Genomic DNA, 24450 nt, shown 5'->3' on the forward strand with positions numbered 1-24450 from the left:
TCTTTTTCTTTTTTTAATTTATTTTTTTTTTAAATTATTTATTTATCAATTTTCAAATAAACAATGAGATCTATTTGCCTGCACTGCTTCCATTGTATGCATATTGATCTCATGCAAATTCATTTGAGAAATCCTGAAAATCTGGCCTGGCGAGGGCCGAAGTTGTGCAGGCCTGACGTAAGGTAACCATTGGAGCAATGGTTGGAGGCAATGAATGGAGGCAGTGCAGCTTGGAGCAATGGTTGGAGGCCTTGCAGCTTGGGCGTGTGTCCGATGCTGGAGGAGGTGAGAGCTGAAGGCAGTTGCGGATGCCTGTTATAACTGTTATAATCTTTTGTTAATTCAAAGGAAAAGGAAAGATGTTAAACTTTAACTGTGAGGGCTGTAGAAAAATAGGGTACTTGGAGGGCTTCAGAAAAATGGTTAATGTCTTATTAAAGAAATTGTCATGTTTCATAAGGTATGGGACACTTAAACAGTTTAGAGCGACTGCTTGAAATTTATATCTTATGTTTAAAATATTTGCTGTTATATGGAACACATGTCTGTTTTGCTGGGGCGATGGGAGGGAATTATTTCTGTTTCTTAACTCTTAGAAGCATGGTTTAGATCAGTGGTCTTAAACTCAAACCCTTTGCAGGGCCACATTTTGGATAAAACATAACATAGAGTTTGACGGATTGGTAAGTACTTGGAGGGCCGCAGAAAAAATAGGTAATGTCTTATTAAAGAAATGACAATTTTGCATGAGGTAAAACTTTTTATAGTTTATAAATCTTTTTAACTGCTAAAGGAAAGATTTATAAACTATAAAGAGTTTTACCTCATGCAAAATTGTCATTATGCTATATTTCTTAGCTGTCCTGGTGTCTTGTTTCTTAATAGGTATCTTTAAGTTCATCAAAGTGGCTACTAGTTAGAGCTAAAGCCTCAGCACCCTGAGGTTGTGGGTTCAAATCCCATGCTGCTTCTAGTGACCCTGAGCAAGTCACTTAATCCTTCATTGCCCCAGGTACATTAGATAAGATTGTGAACCTGCTGGGACAGATAGGAAAAAATGCTTGAATACCTGAATGTAAACTGCTTAGATAACCTCCACTGATAGGTAGCATATAAATAACTAAAAAAAAAAATCAAGTCTTTCATTAATCTCACAAAGGGATGTTATCTTAATATGCTGCAAATGCACTGAAGATGTTTTGAAGCCCAAATCCAATAAATGGAGTGTGAGGGAGTCTATAAGATGCTACCATTCCCCTTGAGTCTACAAGATCCTACCACTCCCATATGTGGCTCTTCCTTCAGAGGAAGTGACACAGGAAGGGAGGAATCCAGGAAGCAGCTGCCAGGGAGTATAAGAGGCGAGGCCAGAGCAATGTTTAGAGAGGCAAGGGGAGAAAAGAAAAAGAGTGATTCCAACGTATGCCTTAACTGCAACCACTAGACATCCTGTTTGGCCGAGATAAGCCAACTACTTTTGTGCTAAAGTACTGTGAACTATGTTCTAGAGCTAGGGTGGGCAGCCTCGGTCCTCGAGGGCCACAATCCAGTTGGGTTTTTGGGATTTCCCCAATGATTATGCATGAAATCTATTTGCATGATCTGCCTCCATTGTATGCAAATAGATCTCGTGTATATTCATTGGAGAAATACTGAAAACCTGACTGGATTGCGGACCTCATTGCTCATCACTGTTCTAGAGTCTGGCTGGGGCCAGACCTAATCTAATCTCATAACAACTTATTAATCACACTATATCAAAGAGGTTCAAGGTAATTTACATTCAAAGAGGCTGTAAAATCTACAGGAAAATACAAAACCAATCAATAATTAAAATATCATCATAACATGAATATTACAAAGTTGTATAAAAAAGGTTTTCAAATTTTTATGAAACCTTAAGTAATTGATATAAGTCCTAATGTAAACAGGTAAATTGTAATGGCAGCATAAGCAAAACAGGAGTAGATGTCATTTATACCATACTCCTCTAACCTGTGGAAAATGTACAGCAGACCCTCAATATTCGCGGGGGTTAGGGGCAGAGCTAGCCCACAAATATTGAAATATCACGGATAACTTTAAGGGCCTGTTCTGACCCACACCCATGTCATAGACATTCCCGAGACCTTACCTGGTGGTCTAGCGGCAACGTGGGGCAGGATCGATCGTCCTATGCTCCAGCCCCATGCAGAGCCATCATCAAAATGACAGCCATTTTAATGACAGCTCTGCTGATCGATCCTATCCCGTGTCACCGCTAGACCACCAGGTAAGTTCCGGGATGCAGCGTTAAAAAAAAAATAAAAAAAAATTCCCAAATAACCGAATCCGCAGGTACTGAAACCGCAGATTCAGAGGGGGTACTATAGTGATAAAGTACCATATAATCTGGTGGAAGAAGAATGCAAATGAGAAAAAAGCAAAATCAGATTATCTGAAGAGTCAGTCTGTAACAGATGATTTAAACAATTTGACTCTCAACCAATAACCAATGAAGGTTTTTATACGCTAATGCAACACTTCCATATCTTTTTAGACCAAATATTAATCTAACCGCAGTATTCTGGAACAACTGCAATTTTTTGATCAGTTTTGATGTTAAGTTCAAATATAAAGAATTACAATAATCAAGTTGCGGTAACACTAAAATCTGAACCAACAGTGCAAAATGACGTTCAAAAATGCACGACTTCACTGACTAGAAAAAACTGCTTCAACTGTTTGGGGACATGGCAGCCCCTGGCCACAATAGTATCTTGGGCCCTGTAAGTCACAGGCCTGTTTCAAGACTTATTTTTGAATTAAGAGACTATTTTTCCTTTCTCTGAGCCTGTGAAGTAACAGGCTTAGGTTGCTGAATTAATAAAGAGTTGTGCTGTACCTTTCATGTGTGTCTGGCCGTGTGTGCACAGAATAATGAATAAGGTCCAAAAAGCAATGTTACTTACCGTAATAGTTGTTATCCAGGGACAGCAGGCAGCTATTCTCACTAGTGGGTGATGTCGTCCGACAGAGCCCCGATACGGACGTCTCACAAGCATGTCTTGCTTGAAGAAACTCAGAAGTTTCGAGATGCCCGCACCGCGCATGCGCCAGTGCCTTCCCGCCCAATGGTCCGGGCGTGTCTCCTCAGTTCAGGTAGCTAGCAGAGAAGCCAACCCAGGGGAGGTGGGTGGGACGTGAGAATAGCTGCTTGCTGTCCCTGGATAACAACTGTTACAGTAAGTAACATTGCTTTATCCCAGGACAAGCAGGCAGGTATTCTCACTAGTGGGTGACCTCCAAGCTAACCTCAATGGGATGGTGGGAGAGTTGGCTACTTAGGAGAATAAATTTTGTAACACTGTTTGGCCAAACTGTCCATCCCTTCTGGAGAAAGTATCCAGACAATAATGAGAGGTGAATGTATGAACCGAGGACCATGTGGCAGCCTTACAAATCTCCTCAATCGGTGTCGATCTGAGGAAGGCTACAGAGGCTGCCATTGCTCTGACCCTATGGGCTGTGACCCTACAGGGAAGGGTTAATCCAGCCTGGGCATAGCAGAAAGAGATACAAGCTGCCATCCAGTTGGAGATGGTGCGCTTCGATACAGGGCGTCCCAACTTGTTTGGATCAAAGGAGACGAAAAGTTGAGGAGCAGTTCTGTGTGGTTTGGTGCGATCCAAGTAGAAAGCCAAAGCACGTTTACAGTCCAGAGTGTGTAGAGCTGATTCACCAGGATGAGAATGAGGCTTTGGAAAAAACACTGGAAGAACTATGGATTGGTTGAGATGAAATTCAGAGACCACTTTAGGTAGGAATTTTGGATGAGTGCGGAGGACCACCTTGTCATGATGGAATACTGTGAAAGGTGGGTCCGCCACCAAGGCCTGAAGCTCACTGACCCTGCGAGCAGAAGTGAGGGCCACCAGAAAAACCACTTTCCAAGTGAGAAACTTAAGTGGAGCCTTTCTCAGAGGCTCAAAAGGAGGTTTCATAAGCTGAGAAAGGACAACATTGAGATCCCAAACCACTGGAGGCGGTTTGAGAGGGGGATTGACATGAAAAAGTCCTTTCATAAATCTGGAAACCACAGGATGAGCAGAGAGAGGTTTCCCTTGCAGAGGCTGATGGAAAGCCGCAATAGCGCTCAGGTGGACTCGAATAGAGGTCGACTTGAGACCAGACTGAGACAAGTGTAGAAGATAGTCCAACACAGAGGATAGGGAGGCACGCTGAGGCTCCTTAGAATTGGAAATACACCATGAAGTAAATCTAGTCCATTTTTGGGAGTAGCATTGGCGAGTAGCAGGCTTCCTGGAAGCCTCCAAGACATCCCTCACCGCCTGGGAAAACTGGTGAGGAGTTACGTTGAGAGGAACCAAGCTGTCAGGTGGAGAGACTGTAGGTTGGGATGAAGTAGCGATCCCTGATGCTGAGTAAGCAGTGAAGGAAACACTGGAAGGAGAAATGGCTCCCTGCTGCTGAGTTGAAGTAGAAGGGAGAACCAAGGTTGTCTGGGCCACCGAGGGGCTATCAGAATCATGGTGGCATGGTCGGACTTCAGCTTGACCAGAGTCTTTTGAATGAGAGGAAATGGAGGAAACGCATACAGAAAGCGATTCCCCCAATCCAGCAGGAAAGCATCTGCCTCAAGGAGATGAGGAGTGTAGATCCTGGAGCAAAATTGAGGCAGCTTGAAATTGTGGGGAGCCGCAAAGAGGTCTATCTGAGGCGTCCCCCACTGAGCAAAGATCCGATGAAGGGGTGTGGAATGGAGCGTCCATTCATGAGGCTGGAGTAGACGACTCAAGTTGTCCGCCAAGACATTGTCCTTCCCCTGAATGTAGACAGCTTTGAGGAAGGCGTTGTGGCGAACCGCCCAATCCCAGACTCTGAGAGCTTCCTGGCAGAGGGAGGCCGAGCCCGTGCCCCCCTGCTTGTTGACATAATACATGGCCACCTGATTGTCTGTGCGAATCAGGACCACCATGTCGCGAAGCAGATGTTGAAATGCCTGAAGAGCATTGAAGATGGCTCTGAGCTCCAGAAGATTGATTTGATGGAGTCGGTCCGCACTGGTCCAGAATCCCTGAGTGCAAAGCCCATCCAGATGCGCTCCCCAGGCATAGGTCGAGGAATCGGTTGTGAGGACCTTCTGGTGGGGAGGAGAGTGAAACAGCAAACCTCTGGATAGATTCGAAGAGGTCATCCACCAAAGTAGAGACTGCCGAAGAGCAGGAGTGACGATGATGTGTCGCGTCAACGGATCCGACACCTGAGTCCACTGAGATGCCAGGGTCCACTGAGGAATTCTGAGATGGAGTCTGGCTAACGGCGTCACATGAACTGTAGAGGCCATGTGGCCCAGGAGGACCATCATGTGTCTCGCTGAGATGGACTGGCGAGAAGATACAGATTGGCAGAGATGAAGAAGAGCATCCATGCGCTGAGGAGGAAGGAATGCTCTGAGACGTAAGGTATCCAGTACCGCCCCGATGAAGGGGAGCGACTGTGTAGGCTGTAGATGAGATTTGGGAAAGTCGATCTCGAATCCCAAACTCTGCAGGAACAGAATCGTGGACAGGGTCGCCGAGAGGACCCCCGATACCGAGGGAGCCTTGATGAGCCAGTCGTCGAGGTAGGGAAATACCTGAAGACCCTGGTTCCGGAGTGCAGCGGCCACCACTACCAGACACTTCGTGAAGACTCTGGGAGACGAAGACAGACCGAATGGAAGCACTCGATACTGCAGATGCAAATGTCCCACCCGAAATCTGAGGAATTTGCGAGAGGCCGGATGAATGGGAATGTGAGTGTAGGCCTCCTTGAGATCCAGAGAGCATAACCAGTCGTTCTGCTCGAGGAGGGGGTAGAGAGAAGCAAGTGTCAGCATGCGAAACCTCTCTTTGACTAGGAATTTGTTGAGGACCCTGAAGTCCAAAATGGGTCGCAGGTCGCCCGTCTTCTTCGGAACAAGGAAGTACCGGGAGTAAAACCCCTGGTTGTGTTGGTCCACAGGGACTGGCTCGATGACCCGGAGCCGGAGCAAAGCCTGGGCTTCCTGAAGAAGAAGGGCGGTCCGTGTCAAGTTGGAAGGATACTCTCTTGGAGAGTGGTCCTGAGGGACCCGATGGAATTGAAGAGAGTATCCTTCCCTGATGATAGTAAGGACCCAGAGGTCGGTGGTTACGGCCTCCCAGCGATGATAAAAATGATGGAGGCGCCCTCCGATGGGAAAAACAGGGGGAGGCAGAACGAGATTGGTTATGCCCTCGACGAGACAGTCAAAAAGGCTGAGGAGCCTTAGGGACAGCAGACGGCTGAGACTTTTGCTGAGCCTTCTGAGGAGGCTGCCGCTTCGCAGGTTGCCTCGCAGGAGGAGCTTGCCTCGGCTGATAACGCCGCTGATAGATCAATGGCAGTCGAGAGGGTCGAGACTGCTGAGGCTTAGGCTTTGGCCGAAGAATGGACTGGAAGGACTTTTCATGATCAGACAATTTCTTCGTGACTGTCTCGATGGATTCGTCAAAAAGATCCGCCCCAGCACACGGAACGTTTGCCAGGCGGTCCTGAAGATTCGGGTCCATGTCAATGGTCCGCAACCAGGCCAAACGGCGCATCGCCACAGAGCAGGCTGCTGCTCGGGCCGAGAGCTCGAAAGCATCATAGGCAGATTGCATCAACTGAAGACGAAGCTGGGACAGCGAAGCAACCACCTCCTCGAACTCAAACCGAGCCTGGGACTCTATGTAGGGCGTGAATTTCCGAAGCACAGGCAGAAAAAATTCCAAGTAGGTGGCAAAGTGGAAATTATAATTCAGGACTCGGGACGCCATCATAGAATTCTGATAGATGCGTCGTCCAAACTTATCCATGGTCCTGCCCTCGCGGCCCGGAGGCACCGAAGCATACACCTGGCCAGGATAGAAACATAGAACATAGAAACATAGAAGATGACGGCAGAAAAGGGCTATAGCCCATCAAGTCTGCCCACCCTACTGACCCATCCTCTTAAGTCTATACCTAGCGACCGATATTCCAGTTCGACCCTTGTAGGGATCCCACATAGGTATCCCATTTATTCTTAAAGTCCAGCACGCTGCTGGCCTCTATCACCTGCGCTGGAAGCTCATTCCAACGGTCAACCACTCTTTCTGTGAAGAAATACTTCCTGATGTCGCTATGAAATTTCCCGCCTCTGAGTTTGAGCGCATGCCCTCTAGTGGCAGAGGGTCCCCTGAGAAAGAAGATATCATCTTCCACCTCGATACGTCCCGTGATGTATTTAAATGTCTCAATCATGTCTCCTCTCTCCCTACGTTCTTCTAGAGTGTAGAGCTGTAGTTTGTTTAGTCTCTCCTCGTACGAGAGACCCTTTAGCCCCGAGATCCTCCTGGTGGCCATCCGTTGAACCGATTCGATTCTAAGCACATCTTTACGGTAATGTGGCCTCCAGAATTGTACACAGTATTCCAGATGAGGTCTCACCATGGTTCTGTACAATGGCATTATGATGGCAGGATGAGACCGCTTGAGCGAGGATTCGACCAGGAGGGACTGATGAGAAAGCTGAGGACCCTCGAAGCCCTTATGATGCATCGTGCGGTACCGAGCATCTAATTTTCCAGGGACTGCAGGAATAGAGTAAGGAGACTCAAAGCACCTCATGAAGGTCTGGTCGAGGAGCTTGTGCAGAGGCAGGTGTAAGGACTCGGCCGGAGGATGAGGCAAGTGCATGGTATCGAGGTACTCCTTGGAGTATCGAGACCCAGCATCGAGGGTAATGTCCATGTCATCCGCCATCTGCCTGAGAAACGAGGAAAAGGACAGTTGGTCCGCCAGCGCCGGTCTTCGAGAAGGACTAGAAGAAGTCGAGGCTTCGGGCTCCACAGAAGCCTGTGAGCAACAGGGCGAGTAAAACACCTCGGGGTCCTCAAACTCCGGCCCCAGAGGAGACCCAGCCGAAGCAGAATACCCCATCCAAGGTAATTTCTTCTGAGGCGAGACGGTCGAGTGCCAAGAGGAATGCCTCGAAGAGTGTCTGGATCGATGCCCCTCTCGATGTCTAGACGGGGATCGAGCCCTCCTGTGAGAATACTGGTCCCCAGAAGCCTCCAAGGAGCAGATAGGACTCGAGGCCGTCGATCGGAGAGGCGGAAGAGTCGGTGCTTCCCCAGAAGCCGCCCAGGCTTGATAGGGAGTTCAGAAGAACTCGTCCTGCTTCCTGCTATGCCCAGGACTGGAAGGCCTCGAAGGTGGACGCCACACTGTGTCATGGGGCGGGGTAATAAGTTCCAAGGGAGGCAAGTCGCTAAGGGAAGCTTTCCTCGAAGGAATAGGCTCCAAGGGAGGCATATCACTAAGGGAGGCCTTCCTCGAGGGAACCGGTTCCAAGGGAGGCATGGCACTACCCGAGGACCGCCGCGAGGAACCGGACACCGCCCGCCGCTCATCCTCGCCGAGTAACGAGGTGGAGCAGCGCGGTGGAGGAGGAGGAGAGGGCAGGCCGCCCCTCGGAGCCGGAACTGGGAGGTCACCCTGGATCGAGGCAATCAGCCGGGGTCCCATGGTGGTCATGAGTTCCACAAACTGAGCCTCCAGAATGGACCGCAACGAAGCCGTTATGGAGGGATCCGCACCAAAAGGTGCCCTTCCGCACGGTCTCCGCGCTCTTTCGGTGCCGCGTGCTTCTGCTTGCCAGCCTTCGGCACTTTAAGCACCACCGGTGGAACTGTAGGGGTCGATACCTGTTCCGAGGAGACGGAGGGAGGCACCGGCGCCGATGTCGAGGCCGAAACCGGCGTGAACGAGGCCGGTTTCAGAAGGCCCGAAGCAGCCGGGGAGGCAGATGGCTTCGCCAACGGAGTCGAAGCACTAGTTGATGTCGAAGCTGAAGGATCCAATGAAGCTTCCATCTTGAACATGGACTCCCACAGCAGACAGCGGCGCTTAAACGCTCGCGCCGTCAGAGTGGAGCAAGGCCGGCACGATTTCGGAAAGTGATCCAGACCCAGACACTGTAGGCAGCGTCGATGTGGGTCCGTGAGCGAAATTGCGCGCTGGCACATGCTGCACTTTTTAAAACCGGTGATCGGCCGGGACATAGGCTGGAAAAGCTCTGCCGCAAGGTCTAAGGCACGGGGCCCCAGCCACGCAGCCGACCCGGTGTCGGAAGAAAAAATTTATTTATTTATTTTTTTTGAAAAAAGAAATCAAAGAAAGAAATAAATGCACGGGAGAGCCAAAAGAACCCAACCCGCGGCAATACAGAAGGCAAAAAACAGATTCAATGGGTGCAGAATTGAAGTAAACTTCTCAGCTCCGAAGAAGAAAAAGAACTGAGGAGACACGCCCGGCCATCGGGCGGGAATGCACTGGCGCATGCGCGGTGCGGGCATCTCGAAACTTCTGAGTTTCTTCAAGCAAGACATGCTTGTGAGACATCCGTATCGGGGCTCTGTCGGATGACATCACCCACTAGTGAGAATACCTGCCTGCTTGTCCTGGGATAATAGGTCTCCAATATTCGGAGCTTTTCTTTAGCACAATAAAGTATATGGAGCATCTTCCAGAGCCCAAGTCTTTGGGCGGCACAGGCTCTATGGCCTGATTATCCAGCAACCTGCTTACAGTGGCTTGTACCTTGACTGCCTTTTCTGTCTGACCTGTGGGAGGGTCCACAAATCAATCCGTTAGAGGTCTGGCAAAGTCCAGCTTGTAGCCGGTTTGGATGATTTCCAGAACCCAAGAATTGGCCGAAATCTGAATCCAGGCCAGGAGAAATGCCAAGGGCTGGTTACATCTAGATCCTTAAAATCTCTGCCTAGAGCTCTGGGAGAACCTCTGGGATGTGGAACTGGAATACTGTAAAGACTGCCGGGAACCACAAAAATTAGAATGCCCTGAGTCTCTAAAGGTTCTGGGTCTGCTGTCAGTAGTCTTGGGACAATGGTCCACCACGCAGTTCATGAGATCATCCAGACCTTTACCAAATAAAAACTGCAAGCAGAAACAGAATAAGCTGACATCTTACTCATGACACGAATAATGTCAGAGAGCATTAGCCACATAATCCACTCCAAATAAAAGGAGCTGAGGAACTGGCTCAACACCTGGAAAGGCAGGCACGTGTCATAAAGGACCTGCCTGAGGCTGCTTTGACCTTCAAAGTCAACGCCTCAAAAAGTCGCTTGAGAACTACATCAACATGGCAGACTTGCATATATCTTTGAGCATCACACCTCCCTCAATCGGCAGAGAGGTATGCTTAAGTAACCTGTGCCAGCAATGAATCCACTTTAGGCTGAGCAAACAGCTGCTAGCAAGACTGTGCCATAGGATACAGGCAATACATGGCTCTCACTATCTTGAGAGACCCCTCGGGAGAATCCCACTGCTCCGTGACTAAAACATTAATAACATAACATTCTGCTTATACACTTCCCCCTCCGTATTCGCGGTTTCCGTATCTACGGTTTTGATTTTCTGCCAAAAAAAGAATTTTCATTTTTTGGGCTATTTTAAGCCCTGTGAGACCCCTTAAGCCTTACCTGGTGGTCTAGCGCACAGTTCTTCAACCGCCGGTCCGCGGACCGGTAACGGTCCGCAGGAAATTTTTGCCGGTCCGCACAGGACCGGCAAGATTGACTCATTTGAACTTCCTGCCGGTCCGCGCAGGACCGGCAAGATCAGCATCAGAAGCGTGCGCTGGGCCGGAGAGATCTTGGGGAGCCTCCGACAGTGGCTTTCTCCCCTCTCTGCAGCTCTCCTTTACTTCCCAGCGCAGCGATTCACGAAGGCAGCCTCGGGGCTTTTGCTGAGTCGCGGCTGCCTCTGATGATGCAACTTCCTCTTTCCTCAGAGGCGGCGCGACCCAACAAAGGACCCGAGGCTGCCTTCGTGAATCGCTGCGCTGGGAAGTAAGAAGAGCTGCTGGGAGGGGAGAAACCCACTATCAGTCTGGGAAGCTGCTGGGCAGGGGAAAAAAGGGACAGCTGCTACTGGAGAGGGAGAAGGAGAAGGAGAGATGCATCTGGGAGGGGAGGAGGGAAAGGAATCTGGGAAGCTGCTGGGCAAGATAAAAAAAGGGACAGCTGCTACTGGACAGGGAGAAGAAGAAGGAGAGATGCTTCTGGGAGGGGAGGAGGGAAAGGAATCTGGGAAGCTGCTGGGCAAGGAAAAAAAGGGACAGCTGCTACTGGATAGGGAGAAGAAGGAGAGATGCTTCTGGGAGGGGAGGAGGGAAAGGAATCTGGGAAGCTGCTGGGCTAGGAAAAAAAGGGACAGCTGCTACTGGAGAGGGAGAAGGAGACGGAGAGATGCTTCTGGGAGGGGAGGAGGGAAAGGAATCTGGGAAGCTGCTGGGCAAGATAAAAAAAGGGACAGCTGCTACTGGAGAGGGAGAAGAAGGAGAGATGCTTCTGGGAGGGGAGGAGGGAAAGGAATCTGGGAAGCTGCTGGGCAAGGAAAAAAAGGGACAGCTGCTACTGGATAAGGAGAAGAAGGAGAGATGCTTCTGGGAGGGGAGGAGGGAAAGGAATCTGGGAAGCTGCTGGGCTAGGAAAAAAAGGGACAGCTGCTACTGGAGAGGGAGAAGGAGACGGAGAGATGCTTCTGGGAGGGGAGGAGGGAAAGGAATCTGGGAAGCTGCTGGGCAAGATAAAAAAAAGGGACAGCTGCTACTGGAGAGGGAGAAGAAGGAGAGATGCTTCTGGGAGGGGAGGAGGGAAAGGAATCTGGGAAGCTGCTGGGCAAGGAAAAAAAAGGGACAGCTGCTACTGGAGAGGGAGACGGAGAGATGCTGCTGGGAGGGGAGGAAGGGAAGAGAGTTACTGCTGGACAGGAGGAGGAGGGAAGGGAGAATGAAAAAAGGAAGGAAACAGCTGGCAGAGAGATTAGAGGAGGGGAAGGGGAGACACAGGCATGAGAAAGTAGAGAGATTAATGATAGGAAGGGGTCAGCAGAAAAATAAGCAGAGGGACAACGATGATAGATCTGGTGTAGGAGAGATAAAAATGAAGAGAGCAGTGAAGCTGGAATGAATCATGTAAATAGGAGAGAGGGGCACAAGCTGGATGGAAAGGAGAGAGGGACATAGAAAGAAGACAGATACCATATGGAAGGGGGAGAGGACAGATAGTGGATGGAAGGGGCAGATGCTGGATTGAAGAGACAGAGAGGGCATACGCTGGAAGGAAGAGAGTGAAAAAAAGATTGAAAGCAGAAACCAGAGACGACAAAAGGTAGAAAAAAATAATTTATCAGATTTGAAATATATATCCTGCTAGAGCTGGTGTTAGACATAACTGGGGACTGCAAAACCCAGGCAGTGCTTCTTTAGCTTTCAGCTGGCTTAGGGCGCTCTCTGACCAGGGGGCAGTTGCCCTAGTTGCACTCCCCTAAAACTATTCCTGTCATGTGTTACTTCAGTATTCTGTTAGCATGATATTTCTGTGTAGCATTCTGTAATAATTTGGCTTGTTCAGTTTTCTTGATAGTAGAGGGGATATATGTGAAGGGGAGGGGAGATAGGGGTTTTGTTGATCCTTGCTCTGAATTATTTGTATTTATAAAATGACAATTCTACAGAATATTGTTTCTTTTTATACTTTAATAAAATACATTCAATATAAAATCATAACTGAGGCTTGTGTGGATGGGATCAGATGATTTGAGGGGACCGAGCTCGCGGAGATGGGGCGGAAACGGGATTTTTAAATTTTAGTCCTAGTAGTTTGCCGGTCCACAAAATAATTATTTTTTTTCTGCCGGTCCACGGGTGTAAAAAGGTTGAAGAACACTGGTCTAGTGGATTCGCTCACAGGAAATGGCTGCCTTGAGCTCCCGTCATAGTCTCGAGAGATGACAGGAGCTCAACACAGCCATTTCCTGTGAGCGATCTGCACGGGACAGGAGCGTGGGAAGATCACTCCTGCCCGAAAACCCGCTAGACCACCAGGTAAGACTTACAGGGCTTAAAATAGCCAGGGGGGAAGCGGGGGTTAGGGGCAGAACCGGCCCAAATATTATTCACGGGCCAACTCTGCCCCTAACCACCGCGGATACAGAGGGGGAAGTATATAGCACAGGACCCTGAAGCTCTATACAGTTTACAAAAGAGAAAGTTGTTATAACTGAATAGAATAACTTAATTTCCTATATACTTGGTGAACAGATATGTTTTCAAATGCCTCTTGAAATCTAAATAAGTGCTGGAAGTCACACTTAAGAAATGTCAGGGTATCAGGGAAATGCAACAGATTGAACCTCAATCTACTCATAAGGGATGAGGAAGTAGAAGGAACTGGCTGTGAGTTCAAATCTAGCTCATGTAAGGACTATTGCAGATTTTGGTTTCATCTGCAAAGAGGCAAATCTTACCCAGCAGCTCTTCAGCAATATCATTTATAAAAATGTTAAAAAGAACAGGCTCAAGAACAGAACCTTGAGGCACACCACTGGTAACATCCCTTTCCTCAGAGCGATCTCCATTGATCACTACCCTCTGTTGCCTTCTGCTCAACCAGTTTTTGACCCAGCCCGTCACTTTGGGACCCATCCTGAGGACACTCAGTTTATTTATTAGATGTCTGTGTGGAACACTGTCAAAGGTTTTGCTAAAATCTAAATACACCACATTTAGCACATTCCCTCTATCCAATTCTCTGGTTACCCAGTCAAAGAAATTGAGGTGGAGCAATATATTTTCTTGTTTGCGATAAAGCATGAACAATATGTTTAAACTCAGCTGGTGGAATATACTTCTCAAAATCAGATACCTTTTTTTGCTAATTGTTTAAGATAAAAATGGTGATGAGAAGCCCAAATGGATAAGTACATTCGCTCCAGTTAATACACTGGTTAACATCCTTGAAAGAGCGGTGTTTTTGAAGAGTACTGGCTGCTAAGTACTGGTAGAACTCCAGGTGATGGCCCTCTCAAATCACTGTACCCAGCTCCCATGCGCAGTGTAGGTCCCTCTCTTTCAGCGCAAAGTTCTGCAGGCATAATACCACATCCTTGGGTCTGTCCTCTACTTGAGGACTCAGAGCCCTATGAGCACGTTCAACCCCTGGATCCAGAGTCTCATTCCGGAACAGCCACTGAAATACTGTAGCTTGATCACCGTTTCTCTTGGTAATGAGTGAAAAGTGCGCGGGAAAATCGCACCCCGACAAAGCCGCTCGGACAAACACACACAGGATGTCAGCACGCTGGATTAAAACTTAACTTTAAAGTGCTCCGAGGGTGTGTGTGGGGGTGAACCCCCCACTTTACACACACACTTAAGAGAGGAAACAAATTTTTCCCTAAAAAAGAGGGAAAATTACACTTTCCTCTGTAATGGGGGGTTCTCCCCCAACTGCAGTGGCAACGTAAAGTGTGTGGGGGGGATTGTTCCCCCCCCAAAAAAAAACCCTCGGAGCGCTTTAAAGTTATGTTTTAATCCGGCGTGCTGACGTCCTGCACGGCTTTGTCGGCACACAGTTCTCCAGCGTGTTTTAGTCTATGTACCGTTTCTCTCACATCTCTGTATACTGCTGTCTTCAGGAATCCCCACACCTGCAAGTTGTTTCTGCGTGTGTGATTCTCTAAATCTTCTATTTTGTCCAGCAACACTTGATAGTCTCCAGTCACATCTTCCATCTTGAGCTGCACTCCCATCAGGCCCTCCTCACAGCTAGCCAATCTGGTTTCCACCACATCTACCCTAGCTTCCATCTCAAGCAAGTCAGAGAGGAACTCCTGCACTGCCTCATGAACCTGCACCGCCACAGCTGAAATCTCCACTTTCACTTCCTGAATCCACTGCTTCATATCTGCCTTTGTCAGCCGCTCTGACCCCTCCCAGCTCATTACTGCACTCTTTCACAGGTTCTGCACACACTGGTTGCCAACCCACCTCCTCCTGCAAGCCCGCACCACGTGCGCCACGGCCTGATTATCTCTCACCAGTGTGCAGCGCCTGCTTATCAAGCTCTGGGGTTTTTTGTGGCCATGATGCGCTGCTGTTTCAGCCACCTGTGCCTGAGGAAAGGAGGTAAACTCACTTGAAACCAACACCATTTATTCGGGGAATTGCTCTTGGCCAGATTGGAGCTCTAACGTTAAGCTCCCATCTTGATTGGTGATGTCACTTCCTCCTATCCTTTTAGAAATTTATTTTTGGAAAACTCCTGTACAAAGTTACATCTGTTCAGAAGATGACCTAACTTTTCTGCCTAAATCTGCACAAATGTTATAAACATATGCATAGATCATGCAACTCCATCTCAAGGAATTCCCACCCTTTGCCATATAATATACATATCAAGCACTGGTAACATGTACTCTTATGTATGTATAGACTTGGGCAATTTTAAAAGCACCTGTTTTTGCACATAACATACTGCTTATGTGTCAATATGTTGTTAATAAAATTATCTAAATTGACTAGAGTTCATAAAGAAATGGACGCTATGTGGTGGAATTAGGTCTGGAAAAAAAAAAGAGGGAGTAGTACTTAGCACCGATTTTCAACACTAGAACACTAGCTCAGGTGTCCAAATACAGGAAAATGAACCACAAGCCTAAATTCAGGGAAAGCTTTAAGCTGAAAACATAACTTAAAATTCAGTTATAGATGTTTCTCATTTTAGGATTCTAAAATGTAAAACATAATTTAGGTACTGAGCATTTCTTGAAAAATCATCCATTTAGCTTCCCAAAGCAACAAAGAATTTCACCATCATAACACTTATTGACTGAGTTGTGTATTTCTTTACCACTTTGGTATTAAAATATTAACATGCTTCATTGCAAGAGAAAATCATGCTTCAATTTTGTCACACCATGCAGACACCAAAATGAAATGTGACTCCAAAGAAAGAATAAAAGGAGGTTTGAATCAAACAACCATGATGAGAATAAGAAAGTGTTTGCATAAACTCACCTAAATCAGCGACCTCTGCAAACAGAAGAGGGAAGGTATAGAGATGTCAGAGCATGTTTAAAAGAAGCAATTAGTCATTCACACATACAACAATGTAGTGCAACCTTGGACCTAATAACCTTAAAGATAGCTTACTATCCCTTACAACACTGAATCCCAAACAGTAGCAGTTAATTAGTGAGCTATCAGACAGACAAAGGTAGGCCCATTTTTTCATACCAATGAAAAAATATGTCAGTTTGCCGTACTGTGCAACTTACTGCAATGGATACAGAAGGAATCCATTCCAGATTTTTTGTGATCCTTCAACTTCACTGGAAGCTCTACTGCCACCTGCAGTTAGAACCCAAGCATGCAAGAGCTCCCTCGAAATTATGTGAAGTCAAGGACAAAAATGGGAAATTTCCCAAACCAATCATCCAGGCTTTTACCAAATAATAGTTGCCCCTTAAAAGGGAGTATGGCAAGAGTAGCTTTAGAGGTGGAATCACCGGCCCATTATCTGATCCAAAGCATTCTACGAGCAGAAATTAAATAAACTGATACTTTACCCACGACAAGTATGTCAGAGAGCATCCGCTACATAATCCATATCAGATAAAAGTAACTGGGGAGGGGGGAGGATCATCTCCCTCGCTCTCCAACGTGCGCAGTCTGGACAGACAGGCATGACTTACAAAGGACGCTGCCGAGGCAGCTTTGACTCCCAAAGCTACTGCCTTGAAAAGTCTCCTGAGAACCACATCTACCCTAAGGTCCTGCATATCCTTTAGCACTACACTGCATTTGCTCAGACGGGAGGTGTACTTAGTAACTTGTGCAACCAAGAAATCCACTTTAGGCTAAAAAGTTGCTGACACTCCTGTGCCTTAGGATACAGCCTGGACATGACTCTCACTACTTTGAGAGACTGCTCAGGAGAATCCCACTGCTCCAAAATCAAGACATTAATGTTTGGATACCAAGGAAACACCAAGGACTGAACTCTCACTCCACACATGAGAAAGGGGGAGGTACAAGGAGAGACTTCGATATGAGATCTGGCAAGGCAGTGGACTTAAATAAACACAGAACTGTGGGATTATCCCCAGGTTCTGAAGCCAAAACAGGATCTAATGTGCCAGCATATGTGCCCTGGACCCCTGTCACGGGAGCTTCCACAGAAAATAAGGGATCTGTAAAATCCTCATCCGTGTCCCCTGGAAAGAGGTCTCCAGAGTCCTGAACAGTGACAGACTGAAGAACATGTGCCTTGGGAGGGTGTCAGGTCAAAAGTGCGCCGGGACAAAGGCATGCCCAGACAATTGAGCGCAGCGCGTGCCGCCACGCCGCTCTAAATTACTGTTTTTAGCGCTCCGACGGGGGTGTGTTGGGGGGAACCCCTCACTTTACTTAATAGACATCGCGCCGCGTTGTGGGGGGTTGTAACCCCCCACATTTTACTGAAAACTTCACTTTTTCCCTGTTTTTAGGAAAAAAGTTCAGTTTACAGTAAAATGTGGAGGATTACAACCCCCCATAATGCCGGCGCGATGTCTATTAAGTAAACTGGGGGGGGGTTCCCTAACAAAACCCCCCGTCGGAGCCCCTAAAAACTGTAATTTAGAGCGGCGCGCGCTGCGCTCAATTGTCAGCATGCGCTTTTGTCTTTCACACCGTTGTCTATGAACCCCTTGGGAGGCTGTGCCGACACGCAGCAGGACTGCACAGGAGCATGGCTCTCGTGAAAGGATTTCCATAAAAACTTCAAGAAGTCTGAGAATTCATCAGGACCAGGGAAAGTGGAGTCACCCAGTGATGACTACTTTGCATTTCTTGGGCTGTGGGGCATCTGCATCCTTACTTGTGGAACAGTCACCATTTCCAGGCCCCAAAAAACAGAAAACTCTGCCCCAGTGGGCTGGCTGCCCTTTGTGTCATCTTAGTATGCAGAAGAGAGATAAAGATGGTCATTCCTGCCTCTCCGGACCATGCTGCACGGCACAAGGTACACTGATGCTCCTGAAGCACAGAATTTGCGCAATCCTGGTATGAATTTGGGGTAGAAGAGCCTGCTATGACTCCATCCCAACCAGTTTTGAGGCAGAATTTGAAGTTTTGGAAAAAAAAATTGCTAAAAATCCGAGATGGCCGCTGTCAAGATTTTCAAGCCTAAAAATGCTAGAAAACCCCACTAAGGTAAAAAAAACAAACAAAAAAAAAAAAACACCCCCAAAAAACCCCCCAGCGAATTTAGGATTTTTCAGGAGGAGGAAAGAAGAGGAATATGAAGAAACTCTCAAAAACCTGATTTTCAGATCCCTCTCCCCCCCCGCCCCCCCCTCCCCCGATTCACCTCAGAGGCTATAACAGCCTTACCTGTGCTGGCAATGTGCTGTGGTCTGCCTCAGCTCTTTATAGTAGCTGGAAAGAAGAATCACTACCTCATGCTGTAAATTCCTCTTCAACGGTGATCTTTGGGCTGCCAGCTAGACATGGTGTCTGACCGTACCCCCACAACCGCAGACTGAAGGATGTGCTAATAAAATGGGGGAGGTGAAAAATGCAGTCGACACCCTGCAAGACACCACTGAGCCTCCTATGGATGTCTAACAGCCTGCATTCAAACACCTGCTAAGCAGTAGATGAGAGATTAAAGCGTTCTGGCCCTGAGCTCCAAGAATACTTGGCTAGCTAACAGGTACCATCAAGGATTGGCCTGTCAGCTGCAGACCAGAGTCTGCTTTTTCAATACACTGGCAGAACTGAAACCAAGGTGTAAGCTCTGAGCACTGAAAACACCAAATAAAATAAGAAAAAAGGAGGTGGGGGCAGAACAGAAACACTCCTTCCGGATCGTGTGCAGAAAGGAAAAAATGCAGGTGGCAGTAGAGCTCCCAGTGAAGTAGGAGGATCACAGAAAAAAATCTGAAGTGGATTCCTTCTGCATATGGCACATGCCCATGGGGAAATAACCAGTTTGTCCAGAATAAAACACCTATTGCACTGGAAATTATTTCTATTGAACAAAAAAAGAAAATATAGAAAACTGTATATAAATGTGTCACACTGCACAGAATGTTGACACCAGAAAAAGAGAAAGCAATACATTTTCCCCTCCCCATTCGCGGTTTTCCTATTCGCGATTTCACATAATTCTTACTACAGAGATTACATTGCGGGGGGAGGGAGGGGGTGCTTCCTCTCCCTCTTTTGCAGAGTAAAGTTAGATACTAATTGGTATTAAATATTCTCGACCAATTATATGCAGGCAGTAAAATGTTGTCATATATTAGGTATATAAGTAAACGCAGTAGAATAGCATTTTGAGGGCGTTAAGTCAGGGAAGTTGCATTTACACTATCTGACTTGTAATGTGCCTCCATTGTACAAATGCCTTTTGAAACAAGATTTCTGTTAAATTTAATAAGCAATATTTATTTGGAAATATTTGTACAATTATCATTATTCCAATGTATCTATGAGCAGGGTAGAACCAAAACTCTGTTCACCATCTATTCACGTGCACCATCTCCTCCCTCTCTCTGCCCTTCCCCTCCCCTCCATCCACGTGTACCATCTTCCCTCTCTTTCTTCTCCCCTATGCCTATGTTTTCTTAAACAGCATTTTTTTTCAATTTCTCTTCTCTTTCCCACCCCTCCTATTCCAGTGCACCATTTCCAACCCTCTCTCTCCCCTTCCTCTCCATCCCTGTATAGAATCTCTTCCCTCTTTCTCCCCCCCCCCTTAGTGGTCTGACATCTTTCTCCTCTCCTTCCCCCAGTCTGGCATCACTCTCCCCTCCTCTCCCTTTGTGGTCTGGCATCTCTCTGTCCTTCCTTTCCCCCTCTCCCCTACCTTTCTCTCTTCCTTCCCTTCCCTGGTCTGGCATCTCTCTCTCCTTCCCTCCCCTCCAGTAATCCATCTCTCTCCTTCTCTATCCCCCTTCTTAAGAACATAAGAACATAAGCAGTGCCTCCGCCGGGTCAGACCATAGGTTCATCTAGCCCAGCAGTCCGCTCCCGCGGCGGCCCAAACAGGTCATGACCTGTCTAAATCATCAGAAGGGGCCCCCATGCCACCTTGGTTTCCTGATGAGTCTTATCTTCCCATCGAAGTCCTAGCCCTCCGGTCTTACACATGCACGACCTGGTTGGGTTTCTATACTTTCTCAGTATCCCACGATCCCTTTATCCCCCAGGAATCTGTCCAGTCTCTGTTTGAATCCCTGTACCGTACTCTGCCCGATCACTTCCTCCGGTAGCGCATTCCAAGTGTCCACGACCCTTTGGGTGAAGAAAAACTTCCTTGCATTTGTTTTGAACCTATCTCCCTTGAGTTTCTCCGAATGCCCCCTCGTACCTGTTGTCCCCTTCAGCCTGAAGAATCTGTCCCTATCCACCCTCTCTATGCCCCTCATGATCTTGAAGGTCTCTATCATATCACCCCTGAGCCTCCTTTTTTCCAGAGAGAAGAGCCCCAGCCTGTCCAACCTCTCGGCGTATGGGCAGTGTTCCAGCCCTCTTACCAGTTTCGTTGCTCTCCTTTGGACTCTCTCAAGTACCGCCATGTCTTTCTTGAGGTATGGCGACCAATATTGAACGCAGTATTCCAGATGAGGACGCACCATCGATCGGTACAATGGCATGATGACTTCCCGCGTCCTGGTTGTTATGCCCCTCTTTATGATGCCCAGCATCCTGTTGGCTTTTTTCGAGGCCGCTGCGCACTGTGCAGATGGCTTCAGTGATGCATCCACCAGCACACCCAAGTCTCTCTCAAGACTGCTTTCTCCCAACAATGCCCCCCCCCCATTTTGTAGTTGAACAACGGGTTCTTTTTCCCTATATGCATGACCTTACATTTTTTCACGTTAAAGCGCATTTGCCATTTGTTTGCCCAGTCTTCCAGCTTATCTAGGTCCCTTTGCAGATCCTCACACTCCTCCCTGGAGCTAACTCTGCCGCACAGTTTGGTATCATCTGCAAATTTTATAACCTCGCACTTTGCCTCCTTTTCCAGGTCATTGATAAATATGTTGAAGAGTAACGGCCCCAGCACCGATCCCTGTGGTATTTCTCTATTCTCATTCCTTTCCTTCTTTCTCCCTACCCTAGTCTGGAATATCTTTCTTCCTTCCTTCCCTAGTCTGGCATCTCTCTCGCCTTCCCTTTCTCCCTTCTTGTGGTCTGGTATCTCCTTTTCTTGCCTACTCTTCCCTCCTCCTATTCCCTACCATGGTCTGGCATTTCTGTTCTCCCCTTCCCTATCCCCCCTTCCCTTTCCCCAGAGGTCTGGCATATTTCTTTTTTTCCTTCTTCATCCCCGCGGTCCTGCATTTCTCTAATGGCCATACCCCCACCCCACAACGAATATAAACCTCACTGGTTAAGGTTCAATTACAGAATGGCACAAGAGCCCTTAAAGTATCCACATCTGTGATTGTTCTATTTGGGCTTATATCAGAGTCTTCTAATTGAATGTAGCTAGTATGCTTGCTGCTGTTTAAACTATTGTTTGTTTGTTTTTCAAAATATATAAATAAATAAAGATTGAAAACAGCATATATTTCATTTTTTACTTATTCTTTAATGCAGTGTTCTCTAGCATGCCCCGATGGGAATCATTTCGCCCACAAGGGCTTTTTCAAGGGTTCATAGAGGAGCTCTTTTCTCAGCGTCTTCTCAGCTCTGGGGCTAGGACTGCTCTGCATGCTGCTAGGTGCCTGAAGAATGAAAGAGCTGCAGCGATGGAAACCATGTGTATGTGGGGGGAATGGATGAACCCCGGACTGCAGGAAGCAGTCGCTTGGTCTGCGTCAAGATACTTCCTGGAGACGGGAGGGAGGTGAGGAAGTGCTGCTTCTGAAGAGAAGTGCGCAGCCCCACACCTGCACAGCTTAGAGGGAACATTGGTCTGTTTTAATTATTGCCATTGTAAATAATTACCTAACCCCTCTGTCCTGTTTGTTTGTTCTGATTAAACTGTAAGCTCTGTCGAGCAGGGATTGTCTCTTAAATGTTTAATGTACACCACTGCATACATCTAGCAGTGCAACAGAAACTATTAATAGTAGCAACAGCAGTAGATGTCAGTGGTTCAGTTTCTCCGCCTCCATTTGCTGGTAAGGTGATAAACTTTGCTGGTCTGGACTGATTTAGGTGTACGAAAAGGAGGTATTGTATATATTAAAGCAAATTAGATCATCCTCAGGGTAGAAGGTATGGTTTTCTTTGGACTGACCCTAACTTCAAGTATTTCTTTCTCAGTTTGCACCTTTATAATTTATGTATGCATCATAGAGAAGCACTTCTTACCTGAAGTAGATGACAAAATTTTTGTGGTTGGGTTTTTTTTTTAAATAAAGCTGTCTGGAAGGCAAAGACCTAGCAGCCTGCAGATCACCACACTGATTCTAGCTAACGTTTTGGGGTGTTTATTTTTGTTGGATTTTGAGAGTGCCACAATTTAGCAGCAGTTCAATAGCAAAGATTACCATAAATTCAGCTTTCTAGGTTGCACAGTAAGTATTATACACATGTTATCATCTCCCTGCCAATTTAGCAGTTAGAGTTTTCATGTCAAGGCATATCACCACACTGCCAGCACATTATGCAATGTTCAGTATTTATATACACAATGAGGTAGCTTATACGTACTAAGTCCTTTCCAACCAGACTGTACTTCAGGCGTGATACTATCCAGTTCTCGTTGAAATTCTTCCTTAGCCACAGCAACCAGTTCATGATACTGAGCCACAATTTTTGCTTCAGACTGCGATGCCTGAACCTGCAAAAGGAGAAGAATGAGCTCAAAATATCTGAAACTATTTTGTCTTTAACATAAGACACTAAAATAGACAACAGCATATCAGTTGAAACAGTACTGCCAAACAAAGTGGTTGCCAATGAGATGTGCTCCTTCTAAGAGTGACAAGAATAATTACCTTTTTGACCACATTGTCCAAGTCCACGATCATGTGATGGAGCTTCCCCTCTGCAGCAAGAATGTGCTGTTTAGCTCCAGCAACAGAAGTCTTCTTGGTATCATCAATAATGCCTTTCATCATCTCTAATTCTTCTCTATAGACAAACACATACTATTAATATGAATTTTACTGCATCCCAATTCAGTGAGGCCAAAAGGCAGTTACTTACCGTAACAGGTGTTATCCAGGGACAGCAGGTAGCTATTCTCACATATGGGTGACGTCATCAACGGAGCCCGGATGTGGACGCCTCACAAGCAGACTTGCTTGAAGAAATTCGAAAATTTGAGTCACCCGCACCGCGCATGCGCGAGTGCCTTCCCGCCCAGCGCAGGGCATGTCTCCTCAGTTCAGATAGCTAGCAGAGAAGCCAACCCGGGGAGGTGGGTGGGTTGTGAGAATAGCTGTCTGCTGTCCCTGGATAACACCTGTTACGGTAAGTAACTATGCTTTATCCCAGAACAAGCAGGCAGGTATTCTCACATATGGGTGACCTCCAAGCTAACCAAAATGGGATGGTGGGAGTGTTGGCAATTTAGGAGAATAAATTTTGTAATACTGTTTGGCCAAACTGTCCATCCCGTCTGGAGAAAGTATCCAGACAATAGTGAGAAGTGAAGGTATGAACCGAGGACCAAGTAGCAGCTCTACAAATTTCCTCAATAGGTGTAGATCTGAGGAAATCTACTGAAGCTGCCATTGCTCTGACTTTATGGGCTGTGACTTTACTGTGAAGGGGTAATCCAGCCTGGGCACAGCAGAAAGAGATACAAGCCGCCATCCAGTTGGAGATGGTACGCTTAGAAATAGGATGGCCCAACTTATTTGAATCGAAGGAAACAAAAAGTTGAGGAGCAGTTCTGTGTGGTTTGGTGCGTTCCAAGTAGAAGGCCAAAGCACGTTTACAGTCCAGAGTATGAAGAGCTGATTCTCCAGGATGAGAATGAAGCTTTGGAAAAAACACTGGAAGTACGATGGATTGGTTAAGATGAAATTCTGAGACCACTTTAGGTAGGTATTTAGGATGAGTACGAAGAACCACCTTGTCATAAATGGTGACTCAGTAACTAATGCTTGCAGTTCACTGACTCTTCGAGCAGAAGTGAGGGCTATGAGAAACACCACTTTCCAAGTGAGATACTTCAGATGTGCCTTATCAATTGGTTCAAATGGAGGCTTCATGAGTCGAGTAAGGACAACATTGAGGTCCCAAACCACAGGAGGTGATTTGAGAGGTTTAACATTGAAGAGTCCTTTCATGAATTTGGAAACCACTGGATGAGCAGAGAGGGGTTTCCCTTCAATAGGCTGATGGAAAGCCGCAATTGCACTGAGATGGACTCGGATAGATGTAGACTTGAGGCCAGAATTGGATAAGTGCAACAGGTAGTCCAAAACAGAACATAAGGAGGAATGTTGAGGTTCCTTATGATGAGAAAAACACCATGTAGAAAATCTAGTCCATTTTTGGTGATAGCATTGCCTAGTGGTAGGCTTCCTAGAAGCTTCTAAAACATCTCTTACAGATTGAGAAAACTGAAGAGGAGTTACTTTGAAAGGTAC

The 24450-nt window shown here is 47.0% G+C and overlaps 1 protein-coding gene across 3 annotated transcripts in view; it reads right to left on the minus strand.

Annotated features, from left to right (window-relative positions):
- Nucleotides 1-24450, minus strand: part of IMMT (inner membrane mitochondrial protein) — a 304792-nt gene that overhangs the window by 92002 nt on the left and 188340 nt on the right. For 2 of the 3 annotated variants that reach the window (XM_033951916.1, XM_033951934.1), the window contains 3 exons: nt 22846-22981; nt 22559-22688; nt 15920-15934 (listed from right to left, as the gene is read on the minus strand). In XM_033951916.1, coding sequence (XP_033807807.1) covers nt 15920-15934; nt 22559-22688; nt 22846-22981 — 281 coding nt within the window. The remainder of the gene's footprint in view (nt 1-15919; nt 15935-22558; nt 22689-22845; nt 22982-24450) is intronic. The other variant, XM_033951925.1, reaches the window with a different exon arrangement.

This window comes from Geotrypetes seraphini, chromosome 1, assembly GCF_902459505.1.
Source record: "Geotrypetes seraphini chromosome 1, aGeoSer1.1, whole genome shotgun sequence".
Lineage (NCBI taxonomy): Eukaryota > Metazoa > Chordata > Amphibia > Gymnophiona > Dermophiidae > Geotrypetes > Geotrypetes seraphini.